The 24,144-nt window shown below is 42.4% G+C and overlaps 1 protein-coding gene across 1 annotated transcript in view; it reads right to left on the bottom strand.

Moving 5' to 3' along the window:
* Window positions 1–21,207, bottom strand: part of scrn2 (secernin 2) — a 29,020-nt gene extending 7,813 nt beyond the window's left edge. The window contains exons 1-4 of the mRNA XM_028819299.2: window positions 21,107–21,207; window positions 9,254–9,422; window positions 6,956–7,137; window positions 110–309 (exon numbers count right to left, since the gene is read on the bottom strand). Of these exons, the coding sequence (XP_028675132.1) occupies window positions 110–309; window positions 6,956–7,137; window positions 9,254–9,421 (550 nt within the window). The 5' untranslated portion in view covers window position 9,422; window positions 21,107–21,207. The remainder of the gene's footprint in view (window positions 1–109; window positions 310–6,955; window positions 7,138–9,253; window positions 9,423–21,106) is intronic.
* Between the last annotated feature and the right edge of the window lie 2,937 nt (window positions 21,208–24,144).

The following is a 24,144-nucleotide window of genomic DNA, read 5'->3' as shown; positions in this document are numbered from 1 at the left end:
AAAAGAACAGAACAGAACTTCACATTAATATCAACCTCCATGATACCCGAGAAATGACAGAAAACACAAAGTTTACAAGAAAGGAATCTCATTGCCAGGTAAAGCATACCATTAATTTTCTGTGCAGCCCACAAATGTCCAGCAGTCTCTAGTACCCAGGCCTCCCGACGGTCAACTAGCAGAAAAGTATTGTGATAGCTGAATGGGGTCATCACTTCCCGACAATTGCCCCCTTGACCATAGTGTTGCAAGAGGTTAACAATAACATCCATAGCATTCTTGGCAGAGCTTCCACGCTCCAGGGCCAGCCTAGAAAGCACATAAAAGTGGAGAACATCGAGCATCAGTGGAGTAGACCTCTGTAAAGTCTGGCAGACTATGTAAGAACTGAAGGAGAAGTGGCCATCTAATCATTTGAATATGAAAATGCAGGCTAGCATGGAGGTCTCCATTTTCCTACTGTTGACCTAAAAAAGGGACCAAAGTTAGCGGGACAATAGAAGAGCTTCTCCTTAGAGATAAAATCACCCACAAATATAAGAAATGAGACCTGAATCCATGTTGACCTCCTTATCAGCAACAGTGATAACAAAGTGCTGCATTCAAAAGGATAAACAGTAACTTGGATTGGGAGGAAGAGCTTTGTAGACTATTTAGATTCAAAAGGATTGTTGATATTAACGCCAGGAGTCATTTAGGGGAAGACAAATCAACCAAGTCACCAAAAGCAAAACATGATGCAAAAATCGTAGTCGAAAAAGAGAGTCATAAAAGTCAAAAAGAGATAGTCAAAATGTGAAATACAAAGGGCTTCTGGGGAGTTTGGGTCACCCTAAAAGCTTTGAACTTCCCCACTGGATCGCCTCAATGACCTAAAGAGCTATGCTGGTGGGAGATACAGTATGTGCTCCTGGAAGGACCACCCAAGCCAGACAGGTCTAAGGGTAGACAAAGGGCGATCTGCCAGTCATCCAGCTTATAGGGGGTTAAGCTTTGGAGCAACAAGCCAAACTTGTAAAAAAAAAAAATTATGTTATGGAAACAGCAACAAAGAGTTCATTTACTCCCATGTGGAATGGCCTTCCTGAGTCCTCTGCAGGGGCTCATATACCTGGAATTGGCCAAGGATAGACATGGGTCAATGAGCTTTGTTGCTGCCCTAAGTACCAGTGGGCATGATGGGTACACCTGACCTAAAAGCTTCAAAATTAAAATTCTAGGTGGTTCCTGAAAAAAAAACAAAAAAAAACAATATATATATATATATATATATATATGGTTGAAATAGTTTACTGTCAAATAATGCAAAGAGTACGCGACACGTGTTTTGCCCTAATTCTGGGCTCATCAGGCGTACACACTCTACCGCACTCCCTCTCGGGAATCGAACCTCGGCGCCAGAGGCGAAGCCCCTAACGTTGCGCCATGGCGTGTGGTTCGTTTATTTGACAGCATGTAGATCGGGGTAATTACATTCACGGCATTCGTAGTCTCAATCACAATCTGATTGTATGGGTGGTTACCTACCAGGTAACGCTTGTGGTTGGTCAGCAGGTCAGCTAACATCCGCCAGGGTGCCCTCTTTCAGTTGCGAGAAGCAGATCATAGAATGGTTGAAACGTGCCTCAACATTAGGGGCTTCGCCTCTAGCGCTGACGTCCGAGGTTCAATTCCCGAGAGGGAGTGCAGTGAGTGTGTACACCTGATGAGCCCAGAATTAGGGCGAAACACGTGTCGCGTACTCTTTGCATTATTTGACAGTAAACTATTTCAACCATTCTATGATCTGCTTCTCGCAACTGAAAGAGGGCACCGTGGCGGATGTTAGCTGACTTGCTGACCAACCACAAGCGTTACCTGATAGGTAACCACCCATACAATCAGATTGTGATTCAGACTACGAATGCCGTGAATATATATATATATATATAAAATCCAAGGTCTGTCTGTATGTCTGTCCGCTTTTCACGAGAGAACTCCCTAATGGATTTAGATTGGGTTTTTTTCAATAATTTGCTTGAACATTCTTGTTGATTTTGCAACTTCTCTCATTGCACTAATTATCTTAGTTTGCTTGCGGTACTGATTTATTCACGCGAATCTGACAGAGAGGCTGCGAGCCGAGGGGAGGGGCAAGCAAGCGGGGCCCTGGTGTTTGGCAGAGATATCATGGCCACGTGGTTTTCTCCCCATGCAGAGAACACTCTCCCATCAGAGCTGAACACGATCAGATATAGTGCCAATGTTTGACACTGGAGCGTACCTACCTAACGTTTGCCCAGAATGACATTTTTTTTTTTCACATTTTTTATTATTTTTAAAGATAGTCCTGTTTCACTACTATGTGGGCAGAGCTGCGGGGGACAGCTAGTATATATATATATATATATATATTGTGGCGTACAGCAAGGGCCTTGCCCGGGCAAGGGCGCCCTTGTAAAGGAAGGACCGAGGAAGAGGACATGTCCATATGAATACCTCCCCCTGGAACACGAGATGGCAACCCCTGGGAATTCCATTGGGGCCACGGACTTGGAGCTTGGAAGGTCAGCCCTGCTGGGGCCCGTGGCCACCGTCAGGGGCCGCCTGGAGAGTCCTGGAGCCCTGGACTGCAGCACTTCCACTACACCCGGAAGTGCTGCCAGAAGAGGATCTGGGTGCACTATAAAGGAGACCACCTCACTCCTTTCCAAAGCCAGAGTCGGGAGGTGGAGGACAAAGCTTGCATGGAGTGGAGGTGGCACAGAAGAGAAAGAGAGAGAGAGAGAGTGAGAGAGAAAGAAAGAAGAAGAAAAGAGAAAAGGGACTGAGCATTATTTGTTGTTGATTTGTGCACTGTGTGTCAAAAAGACAAGAAAAGGATAAACCGTGTAGTGGTTTTACAATTGTGTCTCCGTGCCTGTCTGTGTCCGTGTCTGGGGAGCGCTATGGCCCCCGTTACTTGCACTATATATATATATATATATATATATATATATATATATATATATATATATATATATATATATATATACATACAGTATATTTATATATACACCAGTCATATGAAAAAGTTTGGGAAGCCCTCTCAGCCTGCATAATTTTTAGTGAAGCAGTATTTAGTTATATGAAATTAAATCAAATGCGAAAAACCGGATGCGCAAAAATTTGGGTCCCCTTGTAATTTTGCTGACTTGAATGTCTGTCACTGCTCAATGCTGATTACTTACAACACCGAATTGGTTGGATGAGCTCATTAAGCCATGAACGTCATAGACAGGTGTGTCCAATCATGAGATATAAAGGTATTTAAGGTGGTCAATTGCAAGTTGTGCTTCCTTCCCTTTGACTCTCCTCTGAAGAGTGACAGCATGGGATCCTCAAAGCAACTCTCAAAAGATCTGGAAACAAAGATTGTTCAGTCTCATGGTTTAGGGGAAGGATACAAAAAGCTATCTCAGAGGTTTAAACTGTCAGTTTCAACACTAAGGAATGTAATCAGGAAATGGAAGGCCACAGGCACAGTTGCTGTTAAACCCAGCAGGTCTGGCAGGCCAAGAAAAATACAGGAGCGGCATATGCGCAGGATTGTGAGAATGGTTACAGACAACCCACAGATCACCTCCAAAGACCTGCAAGAACATCTCGCTGCAGATGGTGTAACTGTACATCATTTTACAATTCAGCACAATTTGCATAAAGAACATCCGTATGGCAGGGTGATGAGAAAGAAGCCCTTTCTGCACTCACGCCATAAACAGAGTCACTTGTTGTATGCCAATGCTCATTTAGACAAGCCAGATTCATTTTGGAACAAAGTGCTTTGGACTGATGAGACAAAAATTGAGTTATTTGGTAATAACAAAAAGCACTTTGCATGGCAGAAGAAGAACACCGCATTCCAAGAAAAAACACCTGCTACCTACTGTCAAATTTGGTGGAGGTTCCATCATGCTGTGGGACTGTGTGGCTAGTTCAGGGACTGGGGCCCTTGTTAAAGTCGAGGGTCAGATGAATTCAACCCAATATCAACAAATTCTTCAGGATAATGTTCAAGCATCAGTCACAAAGTTGAAGTTATGCAGGGGTTGGATATTCCAACAAGACAATGACCCAAAACACAGTTCGAAATCTACAAAGGCATTCATGCAGAAGGAGAAGTACAATGTTCTGGAATGGCCGTCACAGTCCCCTGACTTGAATATCATCGAAAATCTATGGGATGATTTGAAGCAGGCTGTCCATGCTCGGCAGCTATTAAATTTAACTGAACTGGAGAGATTTTGTATGGAAGAATGGTCAAAAATACCACCATCCAGAATCCAGACACCTGCGGTGGGTTGGCACCCTGCCCAGGATTGGTTCCCTGCCTTGTGCCCTGTGTTGGCTGGGATTGGCTCCGGCAGACCCCCGTGACCCTGTGTTCGGATTCAGCGGGTTGGAAAATGGATGGATGGATGGATGGAGAATCCAGACACTCATCAAAGGCTATAGGAGGCGTCTAGAGGCTGTTATATTTACAAAAGGGGGCTCAACTAAGTATTGAGGTCATATCTCTGTTGGGGTGCCCAAATTTATGCACCTGTCTAATTTTGTTATGATACATATTGCATATTTTCTGTTAATCCAATAAACTTAATGTCACTGCTGAAATCCTACTGTTTCCATAAGGCATGTCATATATTAAAAGGAACTTGCTACTTTGAAAGCTCAGCCAATGATAAACAAAAATCCAAAGAATTAAGAGGGGTCCCAAAACTTTTTCATATATATATATATATATATATATATATATATATATGGTTCAATTCCCGAGAGGGAGTGCAGTGGAGTGTGTACACCTGATGAGCCCAGAATGAGGGCGAAACACGTGTCATGTACTCTTTGCATTTATTTGACAGTAAACTATTGCAACCATTCTATGATCTGCTCTTCACAAACTGAGGGCACCGTGGCGGATGTTAGCAGATTGCTGGCCAACCACAAAGCGTTACCTGGTAGGTAACCACCCACACTAACAGATTGTGACACAGACTTCGAATGCCGTGAATGTAATTACCCCGATCTACATGCTGTCAAATAAACGAACCACACGCCGTGGCGCAACGTTAGGGGCATCGCCTCTGACGCTGACGCCCGAGGTTCGATTCCCGAGAGGGAGTGCAGTGGAGTGTGTACACCTGATGAGCCCAGAATGCGGGCGAAACACGTGTCGTGTACTCTTTGCATTTATTTGACAGTAAACTATTGCAACCATTCTATGATCTGCTCTTCACAAACTGAGGGCACCGTGGCGGATGTTAGCAGATTGCTGGCCAACCACAAAGCGTTACCTGGTAGGTAACCACCCACACTAACAGATTGTGACACAGACTTCGAATGCCGTGAATGTAATTACCCCGATCTACATGCTGTCAAATAAACGAACCACACGCCGTGGCGCAACGTTAGGGGCATCGCCTCTGACGCTGACGCCCGAGGTTCGATTCCCGAGAGGGAGTGCAGTGGAGTGTGTACACCTGATGAGCCCAGAATGAGGGCGAAACACGTGTCGTGTACTCTTTGCATTTATTTGACAGTAAACTATTGCAACCATTCTATGATCTGCTCTTCACAAACTGAGGGCACCGTGGCGGATGTTAGCAGATTGCTGGCCAACCACAAAGCGTTACCTGGTAGGTAACCACCCACACTAACAGATTGTGGCACAGACTTCGAATGCCGTGAATGTAATTACCCCGATCTACATGCTGTCAAATAAACGAACCACACGCCGTGGCGCAACGTTAGGGGCATCGCCTCTGACGCTGACGTCCGATTCCCGAGAGGGAGTGCAGTGGAGTGTGTACACCTGATGAGCCCAGAATGAGGGCGAAACACGTGTCGTGTACTCTTTGCATTTATTTGACAGTAAACTATTGCAACCATATATATATATATATATATATATATATATATATATATATATATATATATATATATATATATATATGTATGTATTGTCTGTAAACTGCCATCTTCAGGTCTTTCTACAAATATTCTATGGGGTTTAAGGCTGGGCTTTGGCTTGGCCACTCAGAGACTTGTCCCAATGTTACTCCAGTGTTGTCTTGACTGTATGTGTCAGATCAATGTCATGCTGAAAAGAGAACCGTCGCCCCAGTCTGAGGTGGTCTACACTCTGGAGCAGCTCTTCTTCAAGAACCTCTCTGTGTTTGGCTGCATTCGCCCTTCCCTCAGTTCTTACCACTGATCCTGTCTCTGCCAATGAGAAGCACCCCCACAGGATGATGCTGCCAACACCATGCTTCACTGAAGGGATGGTAGTAGGCAGGTGATGAGAAGTGTGTGGTCTTCGCCTGACATAGTATTTGGAGTTCTGCCTAAAGAGTTCAAGTTTTGTCTCATCTGATCGGGATTTGTTTCCCTTTAGACTTCCAGCACATTAATATAAGTATAAAAAATTCTGTTTGATTGGGTTGGGCTTGAGGGATCCTGTGGAGTTCACGCAGATATACAAATAATTATGATGTGCATCAAAGAAACCATTTACGTCTGGTACCAAAATTAGCTTAATGCTGGTACAGAGACATTATAAAAATTAGGTTTTTTAGTACTTTTTCAGAACCAGCATACCACGCAACACTCATGTGAATATAGATTTAAATATGGTTGCACTAATGATGTCATGCAAATATGACTTCCGTGGACACACCCCCTGGCAACTTGCTGCTGCATCTTAGCAACAGTAATTCAAAATGGCAAAGCTGTGTTGTAACAACATTTTAAAATAAAATGGTAAATGATTCCCAAACAATACTTCTGGGGAAAACAATGTTATTTTTAGAATCTGTGTGGGTCAAAACATAAAAGTAAAAACAGTAGTTCACAAATAAAAATTTATAAACCCGTGGAAAAATGTATACCATAAATTTAATAAGAACCACAAATGCACAAGAGCAAGTCAGTGGATTACCTGACCAGATCCATGCCAAGCAGGGCTTCCTCATCCACCACAGGCACTTTTGTCCAGACAGCTTCATTCCCAATACAGACACCATGTTCATTGGCTCCCATCTCGGCCCCCCAGAGCCAAGAAGGTCGACTCAGGATCACTGCATGTGTCGTCTCAGCCTGCTCAATTTCAATGTAGGTGCACTAGAGGGACAAAGTTGGAGACTGGCTGTCACTTAACATGTCACATGTTTGCCAGGAGACATTCTCTCTATTGTGATGCCATGTCAGAAGTCTAAACTGGCTTATAAGCCAGTCATCATTATGAGACACAAAATCATTGTGATGCCTGAAAACATGCTTTAGACTGTCATTAGTGATATTCTCCAAAAGAGCTGGCACTGCCATTGCTAGTCATGTCATACAACACACAGCACACCCTTTTTATAGACAATAATACATATATAAAAAATACTTCTAAAAACCACACTTATATAAAGTTAAAAAGTGTACTAAAAAGAAAAAATAAGTCTCTCATACATCACTCCAAAGACCTGCAAGAACATCTTGCTGCAGATGGTGTATCTGTACATTGTTCTACAATTCAGCGCAATTTGCATAAAGAACATCTGTATGGCAGGGTGATGAGAAAGAAGCCCTTTCTGCACTCACGCCACAAATACAGTCGCATGTTGTATGCAAATGCTCATTTAGACAAGCCAGATTCATTTTGGAACAAAGTGCTTTGGACTGATGAGACAAAAATTGAGTTATCTGGTCATAACAAAAAGCGCTTTGCATGGCAGAAGAAGAACACCACATTCCAAGAAAAACACCTGCTACCTACTGTCAAATTTGGTGGAGGTTCCATCATGCTGTGGGGCTGTGTGGCCAATTCAGGGACTGGGGCCCTTGTTAAAGTCGAGGGTCAGATGAATTCAACCCAATATCAACAAATTGTTCAGGATAATGTTCAAGCATCAGTCACAAAGTTGAAGTTACGCAGGGCTTGGATATTCCAACAAGACAATGACCCAAAACACAGTTCGAAATCTACAAAGGCCTTCATGCAGAGGGAGAAGTACAATGTTCTGGAATGGCCGTCACAGTCCCCTGACTTGAATATCATCGAAAATCTATGGGATGATTTGAAGCAGGCTGTCCATGCTCGGTAGCCATCAAATTTAACTGAACTGGAGAGATTTTGTATGGAAGAATGGTCAAAAATACCTCCATCCAGAATCCAGACACTCCTCAAAGGCTATAGGAGGCGTCTAGAGGCTGCTATATTGGCAAAAGGAGGCTCAACCAAGTATTGATGTCATATCTCTGTTGGGGTGCCCAAATGTATGCACCTGTCTAATTTTGTTATGATGCATATTGCATATTTTCTGTTAATAATCCAATAAACTTAATGTCACTGCAGAAATACTACTGTTTCCATAAGTCATGTCATCTATTAAAAGGAAGTTGCTACTTTGAAAGCTCAGCCAATGATAAACAAAAATCCAAAGAATTAAGAGGGGTTCCCAAACTTTTTCATATGATTGTATTTGTATTAGGAAAAAATAACGTTAAATCAAATCGCCGCTGTCTGTGTCTGCCTGCTTGTGCTTAAGCTGCACCCCCTCTGACACGAGCATGTGGTGAAGCTCCGATTTCGCTTTTAGGAAAACGCTGGACTTCGCGAGGCGACTTTATATTTTTCCCTGTCGGACATGCAATATGTAACGCAAACAGGTTAGTTCACCAACACGCTGGTTCCACAGTCACACGGTTGGAAATAGAGCAGTAATTTATACGGATACTTGCATCTATTTAATTTCTTTTTTGACCGGGAGGATATTAGCATATATGGTTATACGCATTTGTTGCCGAGTATAACTCAACAAAGTGTATTTAAATAAAAAAGTCTTCATATTTATTGTATTTGATTCAAAAACACTGTAAAGCCTAATATAAGGCATGCAAAATTGCAAAAAGTAAACTCATGGGTCATTAATTCTCACTCCTTAAAAAATACAAAATGAACTGAACACGAAAATTGAAATGGTGAACTATGAAGGTGAGTTTATTCATTTTAATCTGTGTGAATTGAACTTTGAGCGAGTCCTTGTGAGGTGTGAACTTGCACAACACTGATGAAATCAAATTTTCCATTCACTTCATTCTCTTGCCGTAACTTGCCAATATCTATGCCAAGTTCATGTTTTATAAATCCTGACTTTTGCGTAAGAAATGGCTTACTCACATTTCCGAGTGTAAACAAGATTTACATGAGGCCCTTGGATGATAACTTCAGGGTCCCCCCCACACTCACCTCGACTGTTGACCCCGGCTCATAAGAGGCAGCTGGAAAATAAACCACCTCCTGAACTTCATCCTCTGGCCGATCCGAATTCTTCCCAAAAATAACGTAGTCGCCCGCCGATCCAGGCGGGAGGGCCACAAAGCAATCACAGGAACAGGGTTCAATATCAGTGGTCATCCTGGAAAGAGAGAGAAGAGGGGACAGAAAAGGGGCTCAGCATTATAGGGCTTGTAATGGAGTTTTTTTCAGTTTATTAAATAAGACTCGAAATATTTAACGTGTGTGTTGTTATTTTAGGATTATTTAGTGTCATGGACAGCACACCTGGGTTGGCATTATATGACTGGGAGGACAGGAGAAAGAAAAGGTAGGGGTCTTCCTGTCTTTGCCATGAAATTTGCCAGAAGGACAACATCATGGAACAGTCGGGGAGGACTCCATAACATTGATGGCAGCATCCCTGGGCTTCAGTACCCAAATGAACACCTGCAGGGCATGCTGGGAATTGTGGTGCCATGGAGCAGCCCTGTTGGGTACCCTGGGTGCCACCAGGAGGAGCTGCACGGGTTTATGCTCTCTTACAGGGAGTTCTGGTTGACCCAGAAGTACTTCCGACAGGATATGCCCTAGCACTGGAAGTACTCCCGGGTTTTGGGTAAAGGGAATCACTCTGTGAGTTGGAGTCGACTGGTAGAAGGACAACGCTCGCCTGGGAGGTGTAGAGGAGAAGAGAGAAAGAAGAAGAGAAAAAAAGTTGTGTAGTGTTTGCCACTGTCAAGGTAATCTCTCTATTATCATAAACAAATCTTGGGTCAAGACGTGATCTTCTCGGAAAGACACTTTGACGTTCCACGAGACTAGACTTTACATCCTTTGCAAGCAAGACCCATGAGACGGTGACTTTTGCATGTCACGCCCTACTTACAAACAATTTAAAACAAGATCACAGACATCTAACCTCTCAGTTGTTGGAATGCTTTTGGCTGACACATTTCATGTGCTCCCAGCTCTTAAAAATTTTATACGTTCTAAGACTTCATAAAGACATTTAAAAACAATGGTGCGATACACATGCAGAGCAAGTTAAAGAATATGAAAGTAGTAAAATTCGAAAGTATCAAAAAAAAAAGAAAGTAAAGACCGAATTAGCACAAACAAACAGACATTATTACTCGGTGAAATAACGGAACAGCAAAAAGAGATTAAATATATGGACATAGGTGATATGTCAGTAGTATGTAGATATTGTAAGGCTTTATAGTTTAAGTCGGAGAGTTGTAGATCGTCGAATTTGTGTTGCCATCAGGGAGAAGTCGTGTTGCCTCCCAATGAAGAGGCGTATCCGTGAGAATGAAAAGATTTGTTGTTTGGTGAAAGTGAAATCCACAAATACTACAGGCAAAATATCCGAGTCTACAATAAGCTTTTCGCGATTGCATCATTCAATGCTCAAAACGTAGATTTACACAATAATGGACCGTACGCTATGAGAATCTGAGGTCCTGCAACAATTAAAGCAACGACAAGTTTAATTTGGAAGAAACCACAATTCGGTCAGGTGTATATTTATGAACACGGAGAAGCAATGCAACATAGAATCAAAAGAGTACATAACAATTCCCATGAAAATAACAATCTCTTTAAATTGTATATCCGGTTAACCAAACCAGGGGGTGGGCAAGCGAAGCCCCCAAGTATTTTACAATAAACCACTGGGCAACATACTGTTAAGAGATGACCCTGAGTTAGTGAGTGAGAAGCTGCAGAAACTACTTTGAGGAGGTGCTGTGATTTTCTGAATAGCATCACATGACCGGCTCTGTCACCTTTCTAAACAAGTAGGAGCTTGAGTGAGGTTTTCAAATACATTTTTATCTTAACTTTGATTTGGCTTTGTCTACAAATTCTCATTTCATTCTCAGTTTTGGCCTCTGCCTGTCCTCGACTACAAATTTTGACTCCCGTTCTTTACCTCCAGGTCCTTGCTTTGCCTGCACTAATCTCGAGTGACTACGTGTCTCATAACAGGTGACACTCTCCTGTTGTTATCACATGACAGTCGGAAGTCACAGCTCACGACTTCATCAACATAACGATATTTAAAATGGTGGCCAGCTTTGAACAGCACACAAGCTTTTGCATTTGTGACTAAATGTTGCATTTACCTGTTTGTATTTGTGTATTTTTTATTACATTGGATACTAGTGTACCCTGTGGTTGCGCCCACATAGTAATGAAACAGGACAAACTTTAAAAATCAATAGACGTTGGCACTGTATCTGATCACGTTCAGCTCTGACGGGAGAGCGTTCCCCGCGTGGGGAGAAGAGCACATGGCCGTGATATCTCTGGCAATCAGCAGCTACCCTCTAAAACACATGTAGCTCTGATCTATCTCTCAAAAACATCAAACGTTACTCCTTAACAATCTGTAGATGATAATGTCTGTTGAACAAATAGATATCGCTAGCTAAACGGGGGCAAGGTGCACTCCAACACATGGCGAGATGTAGACCAACTTGAACAGAGGCTGACGAGTGAATGAGGAAGGCCCTACCCCCTGCTCTCGGCCCACAGCCATAAATACATCAGTACCACAAGTGAACTATGATACTTAGCGCAATGAGAGAAGTCGCAAAATCAACTGGAAAGTTCAAGCAAAGTATAGAAAAAAACCCGATCTAAATCTGTGAAGTAGTTCTCTCGTGAAAAGCGGACAGACATACAGACAGAACACACTTGGGACAATGAAATTTTTAAAACTGTTTCTTAGCGAGCACCTATGAGTCAAGGATAACCTACATTCCAAATTTCAAGTTCCAAGTCCTCATGGTTCAGGAGATTTCGTGATGAGTGAGTCAGTAATATTTGACTTATATATATATATATATATATATATATATTCACGGCATTCGTAGTCTGAATCACAATCTGATTGTATGGGTGGTTACCTACCAGGTAAGGCTTGTGGTTGGTCAGCAAGTCAGCTAACATCTGCCACGGTGCCCTCAGTTGTGAGAAGCAGATCATAGAATGGTTGAAATAGTTTACTGTCAAATAATGCAAAGAGTACGCGACACATGTTTCGCCCTAATTCTGGGCTCATCAGGCGTACACACTGTACTGCACTCCCTCTCGGGAATCGAACCTCGGACATCAGCGCTAGAGACGAAGCCCCTAACGTTGCGCCACGGCGTGTGGTTCGTTTATTTGACAGCATGTAGATCAGGGTAATTACATTCACGGCATTCGTAGTCTGAATCACAATCTGATTGTATGGGTGGTTACCTACCAGGTAACGCTTGTGGTTGGTCAGCAAGTCGGCTAACATCTGCCACGATGCCCTCAGTTGTGAGAAGCAGATATAGATTTATACGTATGGAATATAATTCTGTTATTGTTCTTTTTTTTCCTCTATGTTTATGAACTGGCAAGATTTAAGAAATGAAATTAATAGAAAAAGGTTCAAAAACTGGGAAACCAAAAAATTATAATAAGAGTCAAAGCCAAAATGAGACACGAGAATCGTATTCAAAAAATTTAAAGCAGAAGTCAGAACCAGGACACTACAGGACTGTGAAACTTTTTCAATTTGAAAACGGGATTTAAATGCTCCTCTCAGATAAGACACCAATTTCGCGGTTGAACATTCATCCTGTTGTGTTGTACATGAAGGTCGCGAGAAACGGTCCTAACAACGGGAAACAAATATGGTGGCAATCATGCAATATACCAAATGGAGGATGAAACGGTCCACAAAATCTGATAGCTCTTTAAGTGACTGGAATTTTGAGAAATCAATGTCAAATTCATATTCAGGACACCCAGAACAAGAGTTTGATCTCAGAAATCTGTATAATAACAGAAACTAAAACCTAACGGTTGTGTGTGGTGAACTGAAATTAAAAAGTAAACTTTTATTGCTTTCATTTTTGTTATTTATTTTGCAGATAAATATTTGTTCCTTGTCAATATGGATTACAGAGTATAACATGATGGGCAAAAATGGCACATTTATCCACTTAAAATTCAATCTACAACACAATAAAGTGTGCAGGAAGTGAATGGGAGGCCAGGGTGGAGTGGTGGTGGCGACTTTAAAATTGTATCGATTTGCTAAGCAAAATCTTTGGGATTTCCACATTTCCAGTTCCTAATCTCCATTTCTGTTTTTTCCCCAGCAGCATTTCCAGGTCGCTGTTCTTCTAAAGCTGACACATCAAGGCGGACTGCACTGCACTCTGCAAGGCCCCTGCCAGGTCCTCGGTTTCTTTACACAAAAACAATTCACACCTTCAAATCAGAGTTCAATGGTAGACACTCTGAAACGTCACTGGAACACAATGGGACCACCTGCCTTGTCTGAGGCCATCTGCCATCGCCTGTAATCTCAGCTTTTGGCGTCAAACGCACTCAGCCCCGCATCCAGCAGTAACACAGGTGTAGGATTTCTACATCCGTTTTCAGTTTCGAATTCTCTCTGTTACGGCCTACCAAAGGCCTAGGGGTATATAAACAGGCCACACACAAGTGAGAGAGGGAGACAAAATACAGAAAAAGACTAAACCAGCTAAAAAAAAAAATAACAGACTCCATTTACTGTCAAAAAGAAAACCTCACAAGTTATTGTAATCAGAATATAAGTTTAATAAGTCACTGTGCTCTGTGCAAATATTTTAAATCTGCTTTTCCTTTCTACTCACATGTACAGCTAACACAAAGCCAGATTTAGCACATAGCAGTTCTCCATATACGAACTGCTAGGTAAGCTTTTTAAGACAAGGCAAGTTAAGGACAACTGCAAAATGGGCATTGTACAATTTCTGTGTGTCAGAGTCGGCATGACATTGGATCTTCTTTTCCTTGTTTGGAATGGCATGATTTACCTAAGTGAAGACCTGCACATGAAAAAAGAGTATAAAGCCTTGGAACATTGCCCGGCACACCTTTGAAGCCGATGGACAGATGGGAAATACCGTCATCCAATCCGGAAAATCCTTCCAGCACAGTGACAAAAATGGCAGACTATATACATCGAAGGTCTTGTCATGGCTTCCTCGTCTGTTATGCCGCGTAAACCGCCATTAAAGAAAGCTAAGTTATTTCTCCTATGGGATTTCTTACCATCATATCACTAAGGGAGGGGTATCGCCTTTTTATATTATATCTATATCGTTTCGGGTTATGTAACATACCGCAATTACAAAAGAACTTATTCCAACAAGGGAGCTAGTGCCCCCTGCTGGATACAGCTATGGAGACAGTTACACACAAAACAAGAAGCAAGGCAGGGGGACAACACTAACTTAGCTGTTAAGCTAAACAAAGTTTTACGCAGTGTCACACACGTGCGTCTGGGAGGCAGCTAGAGGGCTCGAACGAATGTCATTCCACGCCAGACCAGGAGGTGGCGAAGTGTGCTAATCCTTTCTCTCTTTCCACTGCAGACCAATTCCCCGATGACATCGCTTCCTTTAAAGCCGCCACCTTTGCCTCAGCCGAGTCAGTTCTGTTTTGGACTCCAGTCTGTACAAAACTGTACAATTTATTTACCAATTTTACAGCTGGGTTCAAACCTTTTTGTGGCTCTTTTGACAGCAGCTAGATACTCAATCGACATTTATCACCTGAATGAAAGAATAAAGAAACCATCCAAGCCCTAACTCTCCATAACTTGCTCTGTTAAGCCCAAATCTTTCTTCTCTCACTCTCTCTCTCCCTTAAAACCCAAACAAGCTTCTGTTTTATAACTTAGACCCCCCTTAAACCCAGATGATTTAATAACAGTGGGTGTACAGAATTCCCTGCTTCATGCTTTGGAGGGGCAATTCAGCTATGTTTGCTGTTTACGAATGAACGTATTGTTAAAATTTGTGCACTGTTGACCTTTAAGCAGAGATGCACTGCAATTTACTTTGCTCCAAGATGTTAAAATATGTTGATCTTTGTAGTATTAAAACGTAAAAAAAAATTTTGTGGCATTGCGCTGTACCTTTATTCTGGGTAATAGTGGCACCTATTGGTTTGCTTAAACAATACATAAAGTTTGAGGAACTGATGTTTATTTAACATTGCTCTTCCTGATTTGGCAAAATTTTACACCGGATGCCCTAGGGAGCAGGTCAAGGAGACCCTGGAGAGGTGGAGATATGCTCTGGAGAGGAGAGGAATGAAGGTCAGTAGGAACAAGACAGAATACATGTGTGTGAATGAGAGAGAGGTCAGTGGAATGGTGAGGATGCAGGGAGTAGAGTTGGCGAAGGTGGAGGAGTTTAAATACTTGGGATCAACAGTACAGAGTAATGGGGATTGTGGAAGAGAAGTGAAAAAGAGAGTGCAGGCAGGGTGGAATGGGTGGAGAAGAGTGTCAGGAGTGATTTCTGACAGACGGGTATCAGCAAGGGTGACACGGAAGGTCTACAGGACAGTAGTGAGACCAGCTATGGTATATGGGTTGGAGACGGTGGCACTGACCAGAAAGTAGGAGACAGAACAGGAGGTGGCAGAGTTAAAGATGCTAAGATTTGCACTGGGTGTGACGAGGATGGATAGGATTAGAAATGAGGACATTAGAGGATCAGCTCGAGTTGGACGGTTGGGAGACAAAGTCAGAGAGGTGAGATTGCGTTGGTTTGGACATGTGCAGAGGAGAGATGCTGGGTATATTGGGAGAAGGATGCTAAGGATAGAGCTGCCAGGCAAGAGGAGAAGAGGAAGGCTTAAGAGAAGGTTTATGGATGTGGAGAGAGAGGACATGCAGGTGATGGGTGTGACAGAACAAGATGACAAGGAGAGGAAGAGATGGAATAAGATGATCCGATGTGGCAAACCCCAATGGCAGCAGCTGAAAGAAGAAGAAGAAGCTCTCCCTGAATACTATGTAATAATCACTGGCATAGCAATGGATTGTGCAGACTGTGCAAAGCACAAGGGCCTACGAGCTTGAGGGGCCCACTCAGGGCTGTATAGATTTTTTCAAATTTGTAATTACTTAACTAAAACAACGTTTTCACAGTCTTGATGTAGTGGCTTCAACATTCAATTTCTTGTTACCATCAACTCTGACCTCAATGGCTGATGACGAATTGTATGCTGCTGCTGATCTTCTCGTTGAACTGTCAAGCCTCAGTTATAAATGTCACATCTGGAGGAAACCAGGCGCCACTCACTCGTCACTTGTGCAATATCATTCCAACAGAGAAACACGATGGTGGCAGCAACTGTGACTGGGAGACTGGTTTGGGTTGAAGGAAAAGCTGAAAGTACAGAGGTACCCATAATGAAAACCTGCTGCTGAGTGCTCTGGACCTCAGACTGGGCCAAAGGTTCACCTTGCCACAGGACAAAGCACAGACAACACAGACATGGCTTATAAACAAATCTATGGATGTTCTTGAGTGGCCCAATCAAAGCCTGGATTTGAACCCAAATGAACATCTCTGGTGAGACCTGAAAATGGACGTCCAACTATGGTCTCCATCCAACCTGACAAGACCTTGAGAAGATCTTCATAGAAGAACGGCAGAAAATCCCCAAATTGAGGTGTGTGAAGCTTATCGTATCAGAATCGCTGCCAAGGGGGCTTCAATGAAGTGCTTCGTAAAGGACATGAATACATGTATCAATGAGATATTTCTGTTTTTTATCTTTAATAAATTTGATAAAAATGATAAAATCCTGTTTTGGCTTGGTCATTCTGGATTACTGGGTGTTGTTAGATGGAGGGGAAAAAATGAATTGAAATGATTTTAGCAGAAGGCTGCAACATTGCAAAATATGTAAAAACTGAAGGGGTTTGAATACTGTCTGAAGGCGCTGTGCATTTCTTGACCTGCATACCCACTTTAAAGTCAACAGGAGATGACCCCAATGTCAGATGCTTTGAGTGGGAGACAGGAACCAACCCTGGACTGGGCACCAGCTAGACCAATCTATTTTCTAACCCACTTACGTAGTTTATGGTGGTCTTAAAAACATTTGTTTAAAAATGGCAGTTGGGGTGTGTAGTTCTTATAGACCCACTGCTTGTCAAAGAACCATTAAAATCTGAAGGGGGCGCTATTGCTAACACTGCCTTCTCCTTCTCTCACTGCAGCACTGAGAAACTGCCCACTGGGGGCACCTGACTCCGCCCCCTTCTGGTTCCCCGACCATAAGAATCTCGGCTTCCCGGAAAGTTAAGTCATTTTTGACAAGAGTGACCCACTGAGCAAACTGACTCTAATCCATGGCTAGAAGCTGAGCCTTACTTTTGTTGTCTGAAGCCCGAAGACAAGGGCAATGATGCCTAAGAAACGTTTTTCTTTTGATTAAACATTGTGTTAATTAAACGAGACGACCTGATTAGTGCCCCAAATGTTCTTTGGCAAGCCTGTCATTCCTGAACTTGGCCAACAGGGGACAAAACAGAAATCTTTAATACAAGGCAGGTGACCTAACAGGTTATAACAGATCACGAAAACCTGAGCTTAACCTGTGTGTGTGGAAAGAGTTCTTTAAAAACCAGCAACCTATTGGTAGTTCTCAAATCTGTTACCATCATGGCTCTTCATGGAACCTGTTGTTGGAAGCTTCTTTCTGGAAGGGATGCTTTTTTTGGGAACCAAAATCAGTTCTCCTATGGCACTGTACTATACAACCACTCTGATACATTTATTTTTACGAGTACTAGGGGCCTCCGCCCCCTGCTCACTTCGCTCGCCAACCCCTGGGTCTGGTTAACCGGATATACAATTTAAAGAGATTGTTATTTTCATGGGAATTGTTACATACAGTATGTGTTCTTTTCACTTTTACTTTAAAACTTCAGTTAAAACAATATTTGGAATTAACTTTTCTTCAAGATTGCATTGAATTTTGATTCCTTGTTTGGACTTTCATCGTGATAACGCAACGTATAACTGCCCGTGAGTGAATATCGCTTCTTTCTCTCTAATAAATAAACCGACTTTTTCGAATGTTTGTCCCTGTGATTTGTTAATTGTTAAAGCAAAAGCTATTCTCACAGGAAACTGTAAACGTTTTAATATGAATGGCATATCAAGATCTCCTTTGGTGTCTAATGTTATCCCCTCAAGATGTACTACATCACCTTTCTTGTCGCCTGTTAAAATTTTACATGTTAGAACTGATCAACCAATTTTAATACAACTAATCTTATCCTATTGCATAGCCCATCACTCAGACATCAAAATAACATTACGATACATCCTTCTTTCAACAGTAATTCAGCCGGTGGAAGACTACATGGTGTTAACGGTTGTAGATATTCTTCGTGATATTGTAAGTTGATGTTTTCTTCTCCCGCACCATCACCACCAACTGTTTCAGCACAGTCTATTGATACACATTTAATCAATTTGCCATGTAACCGATCGACATTTTTGCGTTAATTCGTTTGACTTCATCATTTCTCTGTGACATACTGTATTTAAATGAATGGGTGATTCTAAACTGGATCTTCATAAGTTTGTGTGTGTGTGTTCATAAGTAAGCCCTTTAATAGATTGGTGTCTGTCCGTCCAGGTTAAGTGCCAGAATGAACCTGAAGACCATGGTCTTATTTGAAAATAGTTGTAAGTAGGGTGAGACTTGAAAGAATCTCATGCCAAAAGTCTCCATCTTGCGGGACTTCCTTCCAAAAAGTCTCTTCAAAAAGTCACGTCTCATCGCAGGATTAGTCTGCACGTCTGACATTGTGGTCAGCAACACAGGAGCGCCACAAGGGACTGTACTTTCTCCGATCCTGTTCAGCCTATATACATCGGACTTCCAACACAACTCGGAGTCCTGCCACATGCAAAAGTTCGTTGATGACACTGCTATCGTGGGCTGCATCAGGAGTGGGCAGGAGGAGGAGTACAGGGACCTAATCAATGACTTTGTTAAATGGTGCGACTCAAACCACCTACACCTGAACACCAGCAAAACCAAGGAGCTGGTGGTGGATTTTAGGAGGCCCAGACCCCTCATGGACCCCGTGATCATCAGAGGTGACTGTGTGCAGATGGTGCAGACCTATAAATACCTGGGAGTGCAGCTGGATGATAAACTGGACTGGACTGCCAATACTGATGCTCTGTGTAAGAAAGGACAGAGCCGGTTATACTTCCTTAGAAGGCTGGCGTCCTTCAACATCTGCAATAAGATGCTGCAGATGTTCTATCAGACGGTTGTGGCGAGTGCCCTCTTCTATGCAGTGGTGTGCTGGGGAGGCAGCATTAAGAAGAAGGACGCCTCACGCCTGGACAAACTGGTGAGGAAGGCAGGCTCTATTGTTGGCATGGAGCTGGACAGTTTGACATCTGTGGCAGAGCGACGGGCGCTCAGCAGGCTCCTATCAATTATGCAAAATCCACTGCATTGACTAAACAGTATTATCTCCAGACAGAGGAGCAGCTTCAGTGACAGACTGCTGTCACCGAGCTGCTCCACTGACAGACTTAGGAGATCGTTCCTCCCCCAAACTATGCAACTCTTCAATTCCACCCTGGGGGGGTAAACGTTAACATTTAACATTATACAAAGTTATTGTCTGTTTTTACCTGCATTATTATCAATCTTTAATTTAATATTGTTTTTTTTTTTTGTATCAGTAAGCTGCTGCTGGAGTAAGTGAATTTCCCCTTGGGATTAATAAAATATCTATCTATCTAGTCTTGTCTCATCCCAAGATTTTTTTATTATAATAGAGAGATAGGCCTGGGGAATGTACCAGCAGCATTGGGTGCAAAAAAGAGAACCAACCTGGACGTTTAGAATTCACAGTTGTGCTCGCAGGGCCAATTATAAGTCACAAATTAATCCAATATGCACATCTTTGGAAGGAAAATCAACCCAAGGTTCTTTTAGATCACCTAATTGTTTTTTTAACCTCACAAGGGTACACTCTTGAACATCCTGGTTCTTTAATGGCACTTTATGGTTCTTTACTGGGTCTTGTGCCATTGGAAGGGAATTTTGCAGATGAAATTGGTTCTTTGTGCTCCAAAAAAATTCCTAATATGTAGAAAAACAAACTGATATCTTTAATGTATGGTACAATACCATGCAGGGCACAAACAGATACTGAAAACCTGAGGTCAGCCTGTGTTATTGTGTGCAGCGAGAGTCATTTTAGAATCGGGACCCACTGGGATTTCTCACATCTGTTACCATCTATTCATGTTTATTTACGACGAAGAGCCAGTTCGGGATCTAAATGAATAAGATTTCTTTCTGGAACCTTCATATGGATGGGTGTTTTGGGAACTAAAAAATGTTTCCCCTGTGGCACTGCTCTGAAGAACCGCTGTGGAACCTTTATTTTTAAGAATGAAGGAAGTGCCAAGGTGGATAAGCAGGTTCAATAATTAACTCAGGACGAAGCTGCCAGTCAGCTGCGAAACTTGAACCCACATCTTTGGGAAAACAGAAGCGAACACCTTCATGAATAAATACGTTCTTTATATTCTATTAGTGTGTAAACGCATACGAGGAAAAGGATTCTTTTTTCACAGAGTCACAGTTAACCCACTGGCACCGCGCTTAAACAGATTTAAGATAAAGAGACTGGGGGTTATTCAGGCTAAAACTATTTACAGCAGTAATGCTCAAGGTAATAACTTCTTCACAATTAACCGCAAAAGTGCACATAAATAACATTTCGTAGAAGACTCATTCGTTTATTGCCGTTAATTTTTAGGTGGGGTGGTTATCGGACGTGCGCGGACACGTACACTGATGACGCTCCTTACTACCATAATTATAAAGCACCTTAAAGCAATGCCAGCGTGCTGTCCGCAATCGGGGCGTCATCACGGACAGACACCTGCGAGCGCTGCTACCAACATGGCGAGAAGAAGGACGGCGCAGGTCGCTTACCTTTGCGCCCGAACCGCTGCAAAAGGCTTGCGACGTCAATGACAAACTGGAGCTTCCGCCGAGAATCTGCGTGCATCAAAAAACGACAAGCGAATGCGAGCAGCGCCTCCCGCCGGCAGCTCTCAGTAAAGCAAGGAGACCGGAGGTCTAATAACGGTCGGCTTCAGGAGGAGGCCACGCAGTTAATAGCCGCAAAAAATTATAATAAATACAGTACTGTGCACAAGTTTTAGGTAGGTGTGAAAAAATGCTGTAAACAAAGAATGCTTTCAGAAATATAAATAATGATTGTTTATTGTTATCAATTTACAAAATGCAAAGTGAGCGAACAAAAGAAAAATCTAAATCAAATGAATATTTGGTGTTACTACCTTTTGCCTTCAAACCAGCATCAATTCTTATAGGTCCACTTGCACAAAGTCAGGGATTTTGTAGGATTCAAGTCAGGTGTCTGATCAACCAATTCTACCAAACAGGTGCTAATGATCATCAATGTCACACGTAGGTTGAAACACAGTCATTAACTGAAACAGAAACAGCTGTGTAGGAGGCTTAAAACTGGGTGAGGAACAGCCAAACTCTGCTACCAAGGTGAGGTTGTGGAAGACAGTTTCCTCTCATGGCAAGATTGAGCACAGCAACAAGACACAAGGTAGTTCTACTGCATCAGCAAGGTCTGTCCCAGACAAAGATTTCAAAGCACACTGGGGTTTCAAGATGTGCTGTTCAAGTTCTTTTGAAGAAGCACAAAGAAACGGGCAACACTGAGGATCGTAGACACGGTGGTCAGCCAAGGAAACAGTGCAGCAGATGAAAGACACATCAAGCTTATTACCCTTCGAAATCGGAAGATGTCCAGCAGTGCCATCAGCTCAGAACTGGCAGAAACCAGTGGGACCCAGGTACACCCATCTACTGTCCGGAAAAGTCTGGCCAGAAGTGGTCTTCATGGAAGAGTTGCAGCCAAAAAGCCATACCTCTGACATGGAAACAAGGCCAAGCGACTCAAGTATGCACAAAAACATAGGAACTGGGGTGCAGAAAAATGGCAGCAGGTGCTCTGGACTGATGAGTCAAAATTTGAAATATTTGGCTGTAGCAGAAGGCAGTTTGTTCGTCGAAGAGCTGGAGAGCGGTACAATAATGAGTGTCTGCAGGCAACAGTGAAGCATGGTGGAGGTTCCTGGAATGTTTGGGGCTGCATTTCTGCAAATGGAGTTGGAGATTTGGTCAAGATTGATGGTGTTCTCAATGCTGAGAAATGCAGGCAGATACTTATCCATCATGCAATACCATCAGGGAGGCGTATGATTGGCCCCAAATTTATTCTGCAGCAGGACAACGACCCCAAACATACAGCCAAAGTCATTAAGGACTATCTTCAGCGTAAAGAAGAACAAGAAGTCCTGGAAGTGATGGTATGGCCCCCACAGAGCCCTGATCTCAACATCATCAAGTGTGTCTGGGATTACATGAAGAGACAGAAGGATGTGAGGAAGCCTACATCCACAGAAGATCTGTGGTTATTTCTCCAAGATGTTTGGAACAACCTACCAGCCGAGTTCCTTCAAAAACTGTGTGCAAGTGTACCTAGAAGAACTGATGCTGTTTTGAAGGCAAAGGGTGGTCACACCAAATATTGATTTGATTTAGATTTCTTTTTTGTTCATTCACTGCATTTTGTTGATTGATGAAAATAAATGATTAACACTTCCATTTTTGAAAGCATTCTTTGTTTACAGCATTTTTTCACACCTGCCTGTATATAATAAAATAGATCAAATAAAATAAACACCCACACATATACATATATAGATCAAGAGAGAGGTAGATTCAGAACATACTCAGACCTCTTCACTTTTTTCACATTTTGTTATTTTACATCCTTTTGAAAACATCATCAAGCAATGCTCAACACTGAAACCAAAAACAAGATTTTACATTTTTTTCCTCTCCAGATTTATTAAAATTAAGTAAAAAAAAAGAAATCTCACATTCAGACAAGTGTTCAGACCCTTCATTCAGTATTACGTTTGAAGCCCCCTTTGGCCAGCCTGAAGTCTCCTTGGCTCTGACGTGACAAACTTCACACACCTATATTTGGGGATTTTCTACCATCCTTCTCTACAGATCTTCTCACACTCTGTCAGGCTGAATGGAGACCCTCAGTGGACAGCTATTTTCAGGTTTCTTTAGGAGATGTTTGATTGGGTCCAAGTCTTGGGTCTGACTGGGCCACTCAAGGACCCTCATAGACACTCCTGTGTTGTCTTTTGCTTTATCCTGTTGGAAGGTGAACCTTTGGCTCAGTCTGAGATCCATAGCGCTCTGTAGCAGGTCATCATTTAGGGTATCTCTGTACTTTGCTCCATTCAGCTTTCCCTCAACCCTCACTAGTCTCCCAGTCCCTGATGCTGATACCACCATACTTCACCACTGGAATGATGTTATGCAGGAGATGAGCAGTGCCTGCTTTCTACTACACAACACTTAGAATTGAAGCCAGACAGTTCAATATTAGTTGCATTAGACCAGAGTATCTTGTTTCTCACAATCTCAGACCCCTTTAGGTGCCTATTGAAAACTCCAAGTTGCCTTCCATTTTTTTTTACCCCAGATCTTATGGAAGAAGATGCTCCACTGCGGCGACCCCTAACGGGAGCAGCCGAAAGAAGAAGAAGAAGCCTTCCCCAGATCTGAGCCTCAACACAATCCTGACTTTCAGCTCAGGCTTGGCTTACCTGTAGGAAATTCTATAGACCGGTATGGGACTTTACTAATTACAGTATCTTCAATCAACTGATCAAGTGGACTTCAAACAAGGTGCAGAAACATCTCAACAGCTGAGCTCATAGCAAAGGCTCTGAATATCTTTGTCAATGTGATATTTCAGGTTTTTTATTTTTAATTAATTTGCAAAAAAATTCTATCTATCTATCTATCTATCTATCTATCTATCTATCTATCTATCTATCTATCTATCTATCTATCTATCTATCTATCTATCTATTATATAGTGCCTTTCATATCTATCTATC

Source organism: Erpetoichthys calabaricus, chromosome 14 (assembly GCF_900747795.2).
Source record: "Erpetoichthys calabaricus chromosome 14, fErpCal1.3, whole genome shotgun sequence".
NCBI lineage: Eukaryota > Metazoa > Chordata > Cladistia > Polypteriformes > Polypteridae > Erpetoichthys > Erpetoichthys calabaricus.
The sequence above is the reverse complement of the archived record's forward strand: the minus strand, read 5'-3'. Positions and strand labels throughout refer to the sequence as shown.